This window comes from Callospermophilus lateralis, chromosome 3 (genome assembly GCF_048772815.1).
Source record: "Callospermophilus lateralis isolate mCalLat2 chromosome 3, mCalLat2.hap1, whole genome shotgun sequence".
In the NCBI taxonomy this organism is placed as follows: Eukaryota; Metazoa; Chordata; class Mammalia; order Rodentia; family Sciuridae; genus Callospermophilus; species Callospermophilus lateralis.
The window spans coordinates 121,944,777-121,960,542 of record NC_135307.1 but is presented as its reverse complement, the minus strand read 5'-3'; the positions used below and the strand labels follow the sequence as shown (position 1 = coordinate 121,960,542).

The 15,766-nt window shown below is 42.1% G+C and overlaps 1 protein-coding gene and 1 pseudogene across 1 annotated transcript in view; both read left to right on the top strand.

Moving 5' to 3' along the window:
- Positions 1-2,616: 2,616 nt before the first annotated feature.
- On the top strand, positions 2,617-3,124 carry LOC143394796 (ferritin light chain-like; annotated as a pseudogene).
- A 3,001-nt stretch (positions 3,125-6,125) lies between these two features.
- The window catches only part of Nipa1 (NIPA magnesium transporter 1), a 37,692-nt gene continuing 28,051 nt past the window's right edge, over positions 6,126-15,766 (top strand). The window contains exon 1 of the mRNA XM_076851264.2: positions 6,126-6,291. Coding sequence (XP_076707379.1) covers positions 6,126-6,291 — 166 coding nt within the window. The remainder of the gene's footprint in view (positions 6,292-15,766) is intronic.

Genomic DNA, 15,766 nt, shown 5'->3' with positions numbered 1-15,766 from the left:
AAAGAAGCAGAGTATCTCCTAGTTGAGTAAGAGTTCCCTTACAGGGGCCAGGTCTGCTGCCAACAAGATAGTTCTTGACCTAGGAAGTTGTTTCCTGGGAATTAAGTCTCTATTAATTTGTTACACTGCATTTGTTTTATGTCCTTTGCTATTTGCCTTATATTTAACAATACACCAAGTATAAAAACAAAAACAACTGACAGCTTTATGCAATCAAATGTATTTAAATTTTACTCCCACAAGGAATCTTTCTTCTTCTTACCTTGATTATCACCTTTGCAAAATGTTGGAAATATTTTGAATCCACCCAAATCAAAAATATATTCATACATATTTCCTGTTCTTTTTAAATATTTTTTAGTTGTAGATGGACACAATGTTTTATTTTGTTTATTTATTTTATGTGGTACTGGGGATCGAACCCAGGGCCTCATACATACTAGGCAAGTGTGTCTACCACTGAGCTACAATCCTAATCCCATTTTTCCTATTCTTAAAACCTTAAAACCCACCCCACAGATTCCCCACTGTACTTCATGAAACACATCTCCCTTGCTTTGGCTTCTAGACCTGGGGGTCCCATGGTGCTCCAATTTGTATGATATGTGTGTGTTGATTTACTTTTATTTATTTATTGTTAGTTATTTTGAGACAGATTCTCCCTTCCTTACCCAGACTAGGCTCAAAGGATCCTCCCACCCTCTCACCCTCCCTAGAAGTTGCAACTATAGGTACATACCATCATGCCCGGTTTGTAGGTCAATTTGGAGCAGATTATCCCAAGGCCTTTTTCAGCTCTAAAAACCTGTTATTCGTTAGTTCGCATACAGGCCAGTATTACTGGCTGTGGTTAGAAATTATAGATTAAGTATCCAAGACTCACCTTGCCCAGCACCTGGTAGGCCTTGCCTCTTACAAAGGCAGAGCCACTACATCCCACTCTTCAAGGATCAGGCTTGCCAGGGGCTGACTCAGTCCTCCTCTCTAACTTGCATGCTTGCTCTCTAGGATGGGACTAAACATTAGCTTGACAAATCTAGTTGGCTCCATAGAGACCTTGAGGACATATTGGGTCATCTTGGTAGATGACCCCAGTCAAAAAGGCTATCTCTAGGGAGCCTGGTCCCTACTCAAAAGACCCAGAGGCCCATAAGCCTTGACTAGAAAGTGACTCCTTCAGGAATGGCCTCTCACCCACCCCAGCTTCCCTCATGGGAAGAGAGGCCGTCTTGAGGGAAGTATGGCCATGAGGGACTAATGGTCATGGGTGACCAATGTCCACCAAAAGCTGATCTTACTCTGCCTCTTCTCTGTGTAAGTATTGCTCCACTTGGTGTTCATGTGAGTTGCTTCTTTCTTGGTGACCATGACATCTGCGTACTGGAGTGAGTTGACATCCTGAGACTGCTGCTCCTGGTAGTGGGCACTATTGATTGGCTGTTGCACACTTTTATTATGCATTCCAGGTTAAGAATGTGATAAGCAGGAATCAACCAGTCATTCTTAAAGATCTTTATAACTCTGCTGACTCAGTGCATCTAGAGAAAATCAAGTTGAAGCTCTTGAAGGCTAAAATCAACCAGAACATGAGACTTTAGAATCAAGAAAGGTGTGACTCCTGTCCTACTACCCTTAGGAGGCTTAATCAGAGTTTGAAGGCCCCCTTTATTTTATTTGTAATATCTTTAAAAAAAAATTTTTTTTAGGGGTTGGGGCTGTAGCTCAGTGGTAAAGTGCTTGCCTCGAATGTGTGAGGCACTGGCTTCGATCCTCAGTACCACATAAAAATAAATAAAGATACTGTATGTTCATCTACAACTAAATAAATAATTTTTAAAAAATTTTTTTAGTTGTAGAGAGACACATCTTTCTTTTTTATTTATTTTTTAGTTTTTTAGGTGGACACAATATCTTTATTTTATTTTTATGTGGTGCTGAGAATCGAACCCAGTGCCTCATGCATGCTAGGCAAGCACTCTACCACTGAGCTGCAGCCCCAGCCCTTGTAATATCTTTTATGGTAACAGTGTTTATCTCAACTTCGGTACTTTAATTTTATTTCAATTTGTTGTTTTTGTTAAATTCAGATAAGGGGTTTTTGTTGTTGTTCATTTGATTTGTCTTCGTGGTGCTGAGGATGGAATCCAGGGCTTGGCACATGCTAGGCAGATGCTTTACCACTGAGCTAGCTACATTCCAGCCCATACAATAAAGTTTAATCTTTCTAACTAACATACTGTTTGTGCCTTTCCATTTGATAAAATGTCTATCCTTTTACCAGATACACACATGGAAAAATGTCTGAGTGGATTTCTTAATAGAAGTTATTTTGGGGTAATGGAACTGGGGTGATGTTATGGTTGTTTTTGTTTTTGTTTTGACATTCATTAAATTTATTGAATTAAGAAATAATGGGAACCAATACACCTAGAGCTCCCACAGATCTGTCTCTTGCTTCAACAGTGTTTAGATGGAATAGACCTTTTCTCCCAGCTTCCAACAGCCTTCCAATCTGATCTCCATTTGCAATTTCTGGGACCACCTTCTCACCCATCTCCTGCTCCCAGGACCAGCCAACTCTATTTTTTGTGGTTAGCTCCTTCTTAATGACCAGTCATGACCTCCCAGTTTCATCAGAATTATTCCACCATTATTCCACCTCCCAGATTCATCAGAATTATTCCAGGTGGAGGCTGCTGTCAAACAGCTGGTCAATTTGCATCTGTGTACCTCCTATACCTACCTCTTTCTGGGTTACTATTTCCACGGTGATGAGGTGGGCTCTGGAGAGTGTAGGCCACTTCTTCCATGAGCTGGCTGAGGAAAAATTATTTCAGGATGTTCAGAAACCTTCTCAAGATGAGTGGGGCAATACCTTGAATGCCACAGAAGCTGCCTTTGCCCTGGAGAAGAACCTGGTCCAAGCCATTTTGGATCTTTATGCCTTAGGTTCTACATGTACAGACCCACATCTCCGTGACTTTCCAGAGAATGCTTCCTTGATGAAGAAGTGAAGCTTATCAAGAAGATGGGGGACCACTTGACTAACCTCTGATGTCTGGCAAACCCCCAGGCTGGCCTGGAGGGGTATCTCTTTGAAAGATTCACTCTCAAGCACTACTAGAGGTCCCAGAGTGCAGTGGCCCTTGGTGGAGCTCCTTTGTATCTTCTGGCATCAGGGCTTTGACCTGAGTCTCTCCCTCTAACACCTAGGCAGCTTTTAACCACCATGGAACCCCTCCCAAGCTTTGGACCAAATAAAAATTAAAAATTTTCCAGCCAAAAAAAAAAAAAAAAGTAATAGTAGGGGGATGCAGGTATTGCTTTCTGGTTGAATGTACCAAAAAAATAAACAAATAAATATAATGGGCATGTGTCTTTTTGCCAAAAATGTTGAAGTCAATTTTTCTGCATTAGCAGTAATTAGTAAATTAAATAATTTTTATTATTTTGGCAGTGCTGTTGCTGCTGCTTTCACTTGCCTACTTCTGTTGAGATTACTAATAGAAGTTATTGTTTACTAAGAAACACTATTTATGGGACTGGGGTTGTTGCTCAGAGTAGAGCACTCACCTGGCATGCATGAGATGCTGGGTTCAATCCTCAGTACCACATAAAGTAAAAATAAAGACATGTGTCCACCTATAACTAAAAAATAAATATTATATACATACATATATATATATATATATATATATATATATATATGAAACACTATTTATATTGAAAAGTATATTTTAAAAGAATAAGCAAAGTCAGGAACAGTGGTGCACACACCTATAATCCCAGAGACCTGGGAGGCCAAGGCAGGAGGATTTCAAGTACAAGTCCACCCTCATCAATTTAGTAGGGCCCTAGCAACCTAGCAAGACTCTGCCTCAAAATAAAAATAAAAAAGGTCTGGGGTTGTAGTCCAGTGGTAAGCACTGGGTATTCAATCCCCAGTACTAAAATGGAGGAGGCTAAGAATAAGCAGGGGCTGAAGCTATACCTCAAAAGTAGAACATTTGCCTTGCATGAGAAAGACTCTAAGTTTGATATCCAGCATTGCAGGGGTGGGGGGAACAGAATAAGCAACTTCTTCATACCTATTTTAAATAGCCTACTAGGATGACAATTTTTCTTTTTAAACCAGAGAACAATAAGTTTAGGTGAGAATGTGGATAAATTGGCACCCTCTACATTGCTAGTGGGGATGTAAAATAGTGCAGCTGCTGTGGAAGAGTTTGGCAGTTTCTCAAATCTAAACATAGGATTATCATATGACTCAGCAATTCTGCTTCTAGGTATATATACCCAACAGAATTTAAGTAAAGACTCAAACTTACTTTCATTCCAATGTCCACTGCAGCATTATTTATAATAGGCAAAAGGTGGAAGCAACACAAATACATTAACAGATGAATGAATAAACAAAATGTTGCATATTCATATGATGGAACATTAATCATAAAGGAGAATGAAATTCTGATACATGCTACAGCATGAATGAATCCTGAAATAAGCTAAGTGAAATAAGCCAGTCACAAATTGTCCTATGACTCCACTTACATGGAACGCCAACAACAGGCAAATTTGTAGAGACAGAAGATTAGACATTACCTTGGACTAGGGTGAAGGGGCCTTGGGAGTGAGTCCTACAGAGTTCGTGTTTGGGGGTGATAGAAAAATTTTGAAAGAGGTTAGAAGTGGTTATAGAACAATGTGATATAACTAATGCCACTGAACTGTACATTTAAAAATGGTTAAAATGGCAAATTTGGTTTTACTTATATATTATCAAAATTTTAAAAAAGAAGCAATGAACTGGGCACAATGGTGCATACTTATAATTCCAGTGACTCTGGAGGCTGAGGCAGGAGCATTAAGTTTAAGACCATCATGGCCAATTTAGCAAGACTCTGTCTCCAAATAAAACATTATTAATGGGGGAAAAAAACAACTAATGGATACATTCATTCAGTATAAAAGTTTTCATAAACAGTATGATTTTATATTGCTTCACAAAACAATGCCGTAGAGTTGCAAAAAAAGGTTTAGATTCTTTAACCTGGTACTTTAAAAATTTAAAAAGATGCTCATTATAGTATTTATAATAGAAGTAGAAAACCTACCAACCAACAATATCTGATTAGACAGATTAATTCATTTATGGAAATCATGCCATCATTAAAACAATCATAATTATGTAGCAATATGAAAACTTGATTATAATATTAAATAGAAGAGAAATTTTGTGTGTTGCATCGTGTAAAAGTATGTATGCGTGTGGGAAAACACCTAAAGTAATAATCAGGTGAGTGTTGTGGACTGAGTAATTTTAAAATAACTTTTCCTATTTTCTAAGTTATCTAGATTTTTTATGAACTTTTTAAAAATTTAAATGAAGAAAATTAAACAGTATGATCACAAGCTCACTGCTGCAAAGTGAAAATAGCTGACTTCAGAGAGTAAAGAATTCACCACATTGGGGTGGGGCGATCCCATTTGAGTTTATACAGCTCATTTGTGTCTCTCCTACTAGAGGTCTGGGGGCAGTGATGCTTGCGAGGGCTGCGTTCCACTGGCGCTCTTCCCGTCCCAGATACCGCATGGAACACACTCTTAACAAATTATTTGCTGTTTATCGAAGATGCAAACTTAACTGGACGTCCTGTATTTTTATTTGCCAAACTTGGGAACCTCACCTCCCCGCCACCCACATACAGCCCGGTCTCTTAACCCCCTCCTCACTACATTCCCATCCACCTTTCTCCCCTCTTTCCACCTAGCCTGTTTCCCCCCCACCCGCCCGAGACTCGAGGAACCCCGGGCCCCACCCCCTCTTCTTAACCTCCGTGCAGCCTAAGCCCTCAGCCCAACCCCGCTGTGCCTAGGGTTCCCCATCCCACCCCCAGCCCACAGAACCCCCCCATCTTCAACTTAATTAGCTCTAGGCCTGCCCCACTCCCTCCTCCCCCAGAATGCGGGTTTCCCGCCCGAGCCCGAGGACCCTTGGCCCCGCCCCTGCCCAATTTCGCTGATCCTCGTCACCCCCGCCCCCGAGCGCCGCGGATCCCGGTACCCCCCCACCCCCCGCAACCCGGCCCCGTTGGGCGCGGCGCGCAGGCGCAGGCGCGGGCGGAATGGGGACTGCAGCGGCGGCAGCGGCGGCGGCGGCCGGGGAGGGGGCGCGCAGCCCGAGCCCCGCCGCGGTGTCGCTGGGCCTGGGCGTGGCCGTCGTGTCAAGCCTGGTGAACGGGTCCACGTTTGTGCTGCAAAAGAAGGGCATCGTGCGCGCCAAACGCCGAGGTAGGGAGGGCTGTGGGCCGTGCTGTGGGTTGGAGGGGGGCGGGGAACGCGGCCGGGCGTGGGTGGGGGTCGTGCAGTTTGGGGGCGTTCAGGTGGTGGCTCAGCCTGGCTTCTGCACCTGAGCTGGAGGCGAGCCTCGGAGGGCTGGAGACTCCCGCCCACCCAAAGCGCGGGCATGGGCGCGGCCCTACTGTGGGATTGGTACCTGGGAAGCGTCTCCTCCGCCACAGCGTCTAGGTCCTCCTGCAGCTCGCTAAACTGCCCGGCAATCACAGGTGCACACGGAGACTCTGTAGCTTTGCTGCCGCCACCGTTTCTTGTTTCTTTATTTTTCTAGCGACCAGAGAGACCTCGTTCACTTTTATAGGGGTTCTCCGGATGACTTCTCTTCTTGTTACCAGACCCTTTTACCCCCCCCCCCCTTCTGCTGCCTTGCAGCCGACTGACCATGCCCTGGCTGGACTCCAAGCTTCCCGGTGGCACGCACCCACCCGCTACCAGGGAGATTTTATAGGATCCCCGAGGTGGTTGGAGATTAGGGCCTGCCTTTACCATGGTCCATGGCCTGGGAAAGCAAGACCTGAAGATTTTCAGCTCTGCAGTGGCGACGCCAGTGCAGAAGTAAGAGGAGTGCCATGGGCCAGCAGGCTGTTTAGACGGGCCAAAGAGGCCTCTGTTTTCAGAGTCAAACAAAAGTCTCTTATTTCCAGTGGCTTCTGCTCTGGAATCCCTGATTGAGTCATCTCTGATTTAGCCTTGAACCACCTGAATACATGTGATCTTCAGTGTGAAGGAAAAGCAGACTTGAAAACAAACCCAAAAGTGTGCCCACTGGGCAGATAGGCCACCAAATACCAGCTTTACTGGTGAGGAAAGCAAAAGGTGGAACAGAGTCCTTCCTTCTGAGTTACTCTGTGTGGAAAGAAGCATGAAACATTTTACTGAATGCCTCGAGATAGCATGCTTTGAAGTAAGAACATGAACAATGTTTCTAGAGGGAGTGAGAAAGTCTTGTGGTTCTTAGTAATCTGTTGAGACTAGAATGAATAGTTCTTTTGGAAAGGAGTTGGTTGCCAGACCATAGTTTTGAGAGGAAGTCAACTAATAGTTCAGATTCCAGAACACAGGTGAAATTTTGAGTGCTCTGGATGGTGAGCCAGAATTACCTTTGGAAGGAAATAAATGGCCTGATAATCTCAAGTGAAAATATTAAATCACAGATATTTGTTTAAGGAGGTGAACTTCCAAACAAAAGCATTGCAGTCTCCATATAAAACCTAAATAAAACCAAGAATGAGTGCCAAGGATGCAGATGTGTTTATTCTAAAGTACACTGACCCATCTGGCAACTAAACTTTCTTCAGGGAGTGCCTGTCAGAAATAACATGTCCTTGATAGGATGGTACAAGAAGGATACTTCACCTGTGTGACATCCTCCAAGATCCCATGATCCCAAAGTAACCCTGAGAAACAAATGACACTAACCACACCAACCTGAACTGAATAATGTCTTACAGAATACCTGCCTGGTCCTCTGATCAAGGTCATGAAATGTGAGAAATTGTCACAGCCAGGAGAAACCTCAGGACAAATGCCACCAAATTAGTGGTGACATAAGGGGAAAACAAAGGAAATCTGAATGTAGACTTTAGTAAAAACAAATTAAATAAACCAATTATCAACTAAACCTGAATGTGTTAGCTCAGCTCAGTTTATGTGTTTAAGGGTGAATAAGAAAATAAACACAAACCTTTAAAAAAATAATCATGATAGGAACTTGGGATATAGTTAAGTGGTAGAGAGCTTGCTTAGTATGCACAGGGCCCTGGATTTGATCCCCAGGACCTCAAAAAAATGAATAAACCAAACAACCAAATAACAACAAAAAACATGGGAGTTACAGGGGAGGGACTTGGTGCTAGAGAGCAGGCTTACCACACTTGAAGTCCTAGATTTGATCCCCAACATCCTATTAAAAAACATAAACATGATGGATGCTCTTATTTGTCCCTATATACTATGTCTTTAAATTAATAAAAGTGAAAATATAGTATTTCATTCATCCCTAATTACCACCAACTACTACTGATTTTCGTTAACTGGGTTACTCATGGTGGTAAAAGGCAGACGAATGTCTTGTTTCAATATGTCTACTTTGATTTGTTCAACAGATAGTTACAAAGCTCTTATTATGTGCCAGATACTGTTGTAGGTATTAAGGATACAGTAGTTTCAAAATCTATTCTTCATAAAGCCCTTTTCTGTATCTGCTAATAAGCAGCAGAGTTGACCACTAGGAAAGAACTGAAATGGAGAAGGAGGTAGGAAAAAGGAGATAACACAAGAAATAGAGAATCAAGTTATTAGGTGAAGGGAGACCTGACCTATGGTTTCTTACACTGTAAAATGCTATGTCTCACTGAAAGTTGAAACCTTAAATGAATTGCCTGTTGGTGGCATTTCCAGACAGTCTCAGCTTCAGGAGAGCCAAATTCTGGTTGTAGTCTATCTGTTGGAAGGTTTGGGGCTTGACTTCCATTGTGACTGGCTTTCAATCTTACTTTTTTAAGGACCTTCCCAGTGAATCAACCAAATGCAACTTGGGTAGACAAGGGAGTGCACTCTGCAATACAGGCTCAGGATGGGACTGCCTAGCTTCCTTGCTGTGTCTTTGAATGACGTGTCAGCAAGCTGGAGCTGGTCAAGGGGACTGTGGGTCCAGGTCATTCAGTATATTTGTCTTTCAAGGTATTCCTAGCTTTGGTTCTAGGATGCCCTCAGGTGCTGCAGGTGCTCAAATCTGCAGGTGCTCAAACCCCTCATTTTATAATGGTACAGTATTGCATATAACCTATAGAATCCTTCAGCATACTTTAAATCATGATAGATGACTTATAATAACTAATACAATGTAAATACTGTGTAAATAGTTGTTACCCTGTATTGTTCAGGGGAATAATGACAAAGAGGGAGGTTTGTATGTGTTCAATGCTGGGAATTGAACTCAGGGTGTCGGGAGTGCTAGGCATACTGAGCTAAGACCCCAGGCCCCTTATTTATTTATTTACTATTTGGTGCCAGGGATTGAACCAAGGGGTACTTAACCACTGGGGCACATCCCCAGCTCTTTTTTGTATTTTATTTAGAGATGGGGTCTCACTGAGTTGCTCAGAGCCTTGCTAAGTTGCTGAGGCTGGCTTTGAACTCTCAATCCTCCTGCCTCAGCCTCCCAAGCTGCTAGGATTATAGGCGTGCGCCACCACGCTTGGCCACCTTATTTTTTAAATAATATTTTTTCACCTGCAGTTGTTTGACTCTGTGGGTGTAGAATCTGAGGTCATGGAATGCCAGCTGTACAGAATGTCCAGTTTTGGAACCCCATGGAAGCAGGGCTTCCCTAAGAGAAACCAGTAACCACTAGATGGGAAGGCATTTGTACTATCAATCTGTGTTAGCTTTCTGTTGCTGTGGATAATACCTTAGATAAATATCTTAAAGGAAAAAGTTTATCTGGGCTCACAGTTTCAGAGACTTTAGTCCCTGGTTGTTTGGCCTGGTTGTTTTTGGCCTTTGTGGCACAGTATATCATAGCAGTGCAAGTGCATGGCAAAGAAGTCTGTTTATTTCTGGTGGCTAAGAAGTGAACAGAGAAGATAAGCCCAGGGTCCCAATATTCCCTTCAAGAGCATAAACACCTCCATGACCTAATTTCCTTCCACTGGGCCCTACATATTAAAAAATTCCACCACTTCCTAATAGCATCAAAGACTGGTAACCAATTCTTTAACATATGGGCTTTTGGGGGACATTTAAGATCCAATCATAACACATTCTAAATAACAAAGATTCTCTAAAGAATATCTCAAAGATTAACAGTATTTATTTAGAAATATTAGTTCATTACAATGGGAATACACATGCTATACTGAACTGAGTTAATTCAAAGAGGATGAGGCAAAGGGAAATTTTTAAAGGTGAGAAGGGAAACTTTTACATATGATATGTGGATACAAAATTTGTTGATTTTGAAGACCTGAAGCAGGAATTGGCAATAGCTTGTTGGTTGAGGTGGCCTTGTTGGCAAGTGTTCTATCCAGAGCATCTTGTCCGAAATGTTGTCTTAAACAATTCTAAAGATAAACTTCATTGCAGAAATCTGCAAGGAGTGCATGAGGTGGATGGGTGTGTTTAGAGCTAGAGAAAATCTATGGTGGGGCTTTAGAAAGTTCTTGAGAGGGTACTTATCTTATATAAGCAGGCATGAACCCTCCCTTCCTGGCTCCAGTTCTGTCTGGGTATGACAAGAACAATCATCTTGGTTTTAATAACTTTCATAATGATAGCGAGCAGAGGCTGGTTGCTGGGAGGAGGGGCTGGTAGTCAGGCTATGCAAGAGAGCTGATGGACAAGGGTCAATGGCTGTCCTGGAACAAGCTTCCCGGAGACAGCCTTGGCAAAGTTGGGTGCTCAGGTACTTGCTGGAGTCTTTTAATAATTAGAAAATTAACTTGGTAAAATGCTATAGAGCAGGCTGAATCAGCTTATCCTTAAACAAAAATCCATTTCATCAAAACCATGATGAAATAACCACCTCACATCCCTTAAGATGGCTGTTGGTAAAAAGATGTAAAACAAGTGTTGGCTTCGATGTGGAGAAATGGAAACTCTTGTGTATTGCTAATGGGATCGTGAAATGATGTAGCTGGTGTGGAAAATAGCATGTTTGTTCCTCAAAAAAAAAAAAAAAAGATTAAATTTAGAATTACCATATGATCCAGCAGCTTCACTTGTTGGATTACCCAAAGAAAGCAAAAGCAGAGACTTGAGATATTTGCTGTGTTCATAGCAGCATTATCACAATAGCCAAAATATGGGAATGGCCCTTCAAGTTTTCATCAACTGATTGATGGTGTGTGTTTTCCATTACTGTAGCGACACCTGATATTAAAAATAAATAAATAAATAAAAGAAAAGGCTTATTTTGGCTCACAGTTTTAGAGGTTTCAGTCCATGGTTGGTTGGCACCATTGCTTTGGGCCTGTGGCGAGGCGGAACATTGTGGAGGGCATATGTTGCTGAGGAAACTGTTCACCTCATAGCAGCCAGGAGATGAAAGAGGGAGAAAGGAAGGGAACAGGGTCCCCCAGTTCCCTTTGGGGCACACCCCCAATAACTTAAGACCTCCCACTAGACCCCACCTCTTTTTAATATTTTTAAGTTATACTTAGACACAATATCTTTATTTTGTTTATGTATTTTTATGTGGTATTGAGGATCAAACCCAGTGCCTCATATGTGTGAGGCACGCGCTCTGCCACTGAGCCACAACCCCAGCCCCTAGACTCCACCTCTTAAAGATTCTACCATTTCCTGATGGTCACTATAGACTGGGGAAGGAACCTTCAATGCTTGAATCTTAGGGTAACATTCCACATCCAAATTATAGCAGATAGATAAACAAAACATGATCTGTACACACAAGAGAATATTATTCAGCCTTTCAAAGAGGGAAATTGTGGCACATGTTGCAACACGCATGAACCTCAGGAACATTAGGCTCAGTTAAGTAAACCCATCACAAAAGACAAATGCTGTATGATTTTGCTTGTATTAGGTACCCACAGTAGTAAATTCATAGAACAGCAGAAAGTAGAAGGAGAGCTACCGGGGGCTGGGGGAAGTGGGAAAGGAAGAGTTGGTGTTGAAGGGGGATCACATTTCTGTTTTGTAGGATGACAGAGTTCTAGTGAGAGGTAGTGGTGATGCTTGTGCAACAGTGGGAATGCTGTTAACACCATTGGACAATCCACATAAAAACGGTTAAGATGGCAACTTTTATGTATATTTTATGAAAATAAGAAAGATCCTCTTCAGATTCCATGGACTCATCCCTGAGAGGAGCAGTGCTAAATTGCAGTTAAACAGTGGAGACACTTAGAAGATGAGTTGTCTTATGAGTAGCAGCTGAGGTCCAGGTACCCACTTCTAGACCCGAAGGCTTTCAACCACTTTCACTGATGAAGGAGGGCATCCCTGGCCCTGGGATGGACACATGCTTTTTTGCTGCCTTTTCAGTCAATCCCTTGCTCTTGATATAGACAGACTCCTGCTAGGGACATGCAGAATCCCCCTACCCCCACAAGGGGGGAGACAGACAGCAATTAGTTTTTGCTGCTTCTTTGACCTTTCTAGACTTTAACAGATGGGGCTGTTTTCCTCTCTGTGTGTTTCCTTGGCACCAGTCTTCAGCCCGCTCCTGTCTCCTGAACCTGTGGGATGATGGCTTGTCCACTTGTTTGCATTCCCCCTGGATCTTAACTCTTCTACAGAGGGGCACATGTCCTGTCCACTGGGAGGCTCGTGGTAAACATTTGTTAATGATGTCTAAATAACCCTGAGTAACCATTGCATAAGGGGATGAAATCAAACCTCATTTGTTATGAAGAGATTTCAGAGTTGTCTTCAGGTTACTCAGAGCTGACCTCATTTACCTGTAGCCTCTATTGGGTAAAAGAATCCAGAGTTACTGCCAGATCTGAACATTTGTAACCCTGTTGTCTTTATCTATCCTTGAGAAAAGATCATGCATAAAGAATACAGAGAGAATTGGATGTCAGGAGGGCTTGAGTGGCTCCACAGCCTGTACTGGTTTACTTGATGCTATTTCCATAAGTGAGAATAAAGACGGCTGCTACGTGGTAAAGACTGGTGTCCCACCCTTGTGCTTCTGTCATGGTTCGGGGACTGACTGGCTCAGCTGCCAGCTCTTGCTTGGGGTCTTTCAGGTGGTGACAGTCCTGTAGTGGCTGGGGCTAGACTCCTCGCAGAGCTTGAACTGACCATATAGGCTGTTTTCTTCACTTGCAGGTCTGGGAGAGCAGAAAGCCAGGGCCTTGCTGGGCCCCTCTTCCCTCCTTCCTCCCACCTCCCTTTCTCTACATGTCCTCTTTGCCCTTGCTGTTTGGTCTTCCCTATTGCAAGGTGGTCTCAGGGCAGTTGGAACCCTGACATGGTAGCTAACTTCCCCTTGACCACGCCTCCCAGGGCTGCACAAATCCCTGGAATGCCATTTCTGCAACATTCTTTTTTTTTTTTTTTTCAACCAGGGATTAAAGCCAGGAGGGCTTAACCATTGAACCAAATTCCGAGCCCTTTTTAATATTTTATTTAGAGACAGAGTTTCACAACGTTGCTTAGGGCCTTGCTAAGTTGCTGAGGCTGGCTTTGGACTTGTAAGCCTTCTGCCTCAGCCTTCCAAGGCTTTGGGATTACAGGTATGTGCCACCACTCCCAGCGTCTGCCACATTCTTTTGGCTTGCTTGGGGCCAGCTCAGGTTCCTCATAGATACAAATGTATAAGGACACACATTGCAGTAGGTGTGATACAGAAGAGGTAGTTGAGGGCTGTAGTGTGTGCCTGATCACAGGCTCTGGTGGTAAAGGGATTTGGACCTAATTTGGGATGATCGATCTTCCTTCCTTCCTTTCTTCTTTCCTTCCCTCTCTTTTCCTCCTTTCCTCCCTTTTTTTTTTTTTTTTTGTTTGTTTTTTGGTGCTGGAGATCGAACCCAGGGCCTGTGCATTCAAGGCAAGCACTCTACCAACTGAGCTATATCCCCAGTCCCCCCTTCCTTCTTAACCTATCTTTCTTTTATTCTTCCTTCTCTCTTCACTCTCTGCCTATTCCATTACACTCTGGGTTCCATTCCCAGCAACTCCCCAAAGGTAGTTACAGTACAGTATGCATATAATATAATTAACTTTTGAGTCCTTTAGTTAAGCCCTCAATGATTAATCAATTCTTTTTCTGTTTTAACCAGAAGGGGCTGGAAAAGATCACTCTTTCACAAGGGAAATACTCAGTACCATTCTCCCAGATACTCCTGGGCTAGGAACCTGTGAGGGTAAACTGGCTGACATTGCCTAGATCAGTATGAGAAGGCTCAGCCCTCACAGGGACAAAGGTTCACCTCGCTTGTTCTGCCCCATCAGAGTGCTTTGATGTTATATAATTATTTAGCAGAGTGTGTCATGAATTTCCAGTTCCTGGGAATAGTCATATTTTTTGACAAGCATTTCTTTTTTCTCTCTCTTTTTTTTTTTTTGTAGTTATAGATGGACACAATACCTTTATTTTATTCATTTTTTTTAATGTGGTGCTGAAGCAAGCACTCTACCACTGTTTAAAATCTGGAAAGCAAAGAAAACTATGAATAAGAAAGTGAAAAGTATTCATCACTCCACCTTAAAATAGCCACTCTTTCAATTAAGTTGCATTTGTTTCTGATCACATCAGAAATACTTTATTTCAAAATTGAATTTCAGTGAAACAATGTTGTGTACAAAACATAACAAATATGATGAGTAGAGATATAAAATAAACACCACCCATCTGACACATAAGAAATATATTTCCTTTATATTCCTTAAAATCATTTAAAAAAAATTTTTTTTGGTTGTGCTCGGGATTAAGTCCATGGCCTCATGCATGCTAAGCTTATACTTAGCCACTGAGCTACAATCTCTAGTCTTCCCCCCATAATTGTTTTTTTATTTTTAATATATTTTTTGTGTTGGGGGTGGGGTTGCGGCTCAGCGGTAGAGCGCTTGCCTTGTATGTGTGAGGCACTGGGTTCAATCCTCAGCACCACAAAAATAAATAAATAAATAAATAAAATAAAGGTATTGTGTTAGGTACAACTAAAAAAATTTTAAATATATATTTTTTTGTTGTAGATGGACACAAAATACCTTTATTTTATTTTTATGTGGTGCTGAGGATTGAACCCAGTGCCTCACGTGTGCTAGGTGTGCACTCTACCAATGAGCCACAACCCCAGCACCCTTTTTATTATGTAAAATCTTAAACATTTACGAAGTAGAGAGAAAAGTGTAATGGATCCCATGTGCATACCCTCTACTTCAGCAGTCATTGAACTTGACCAATCTTGTCTATAACCCACTATCACTCCTACCCCATCCCAAATAATTTTTTTTCTTTTTTTAGTGCTAAGGATTGAACCCAGGGCTTTGCTCATGCTAGGCAGGCATTCTACCACTGTGGATTTAAAAAAAAAGAAAAAAGTCCCATTTCATCTACATATTTCAGTATGTATCTTGTCTTTGTTAAACACAACCATGGTACCTTTAGTGTATCTAAAAATTAACAGTAATTTTTTAAAAGCTATTTTTAGTTGTAAATGGACACAATACTTTTATTTTGTTTTTATGTGGTGCTGAGGATCGAACCCAGTGCTTCACACGTGCTAGGCAAGTGCCCTACCACTGAGCTACAGCTCCAGCCCCTGGTAATTTCTTAATGAATTTATTTTTATTTATTTATTTTTTTTTTGAGAGAGAGAGAGAGAGAGAGAGAAATTTTAATATTTTATTTTTTAATTTTCGGCAGACACAACATCTATGTTTGTATGTGGTGCTGAGGATCGAACCCGGGCCGCACGCATGCCAGGCGAGC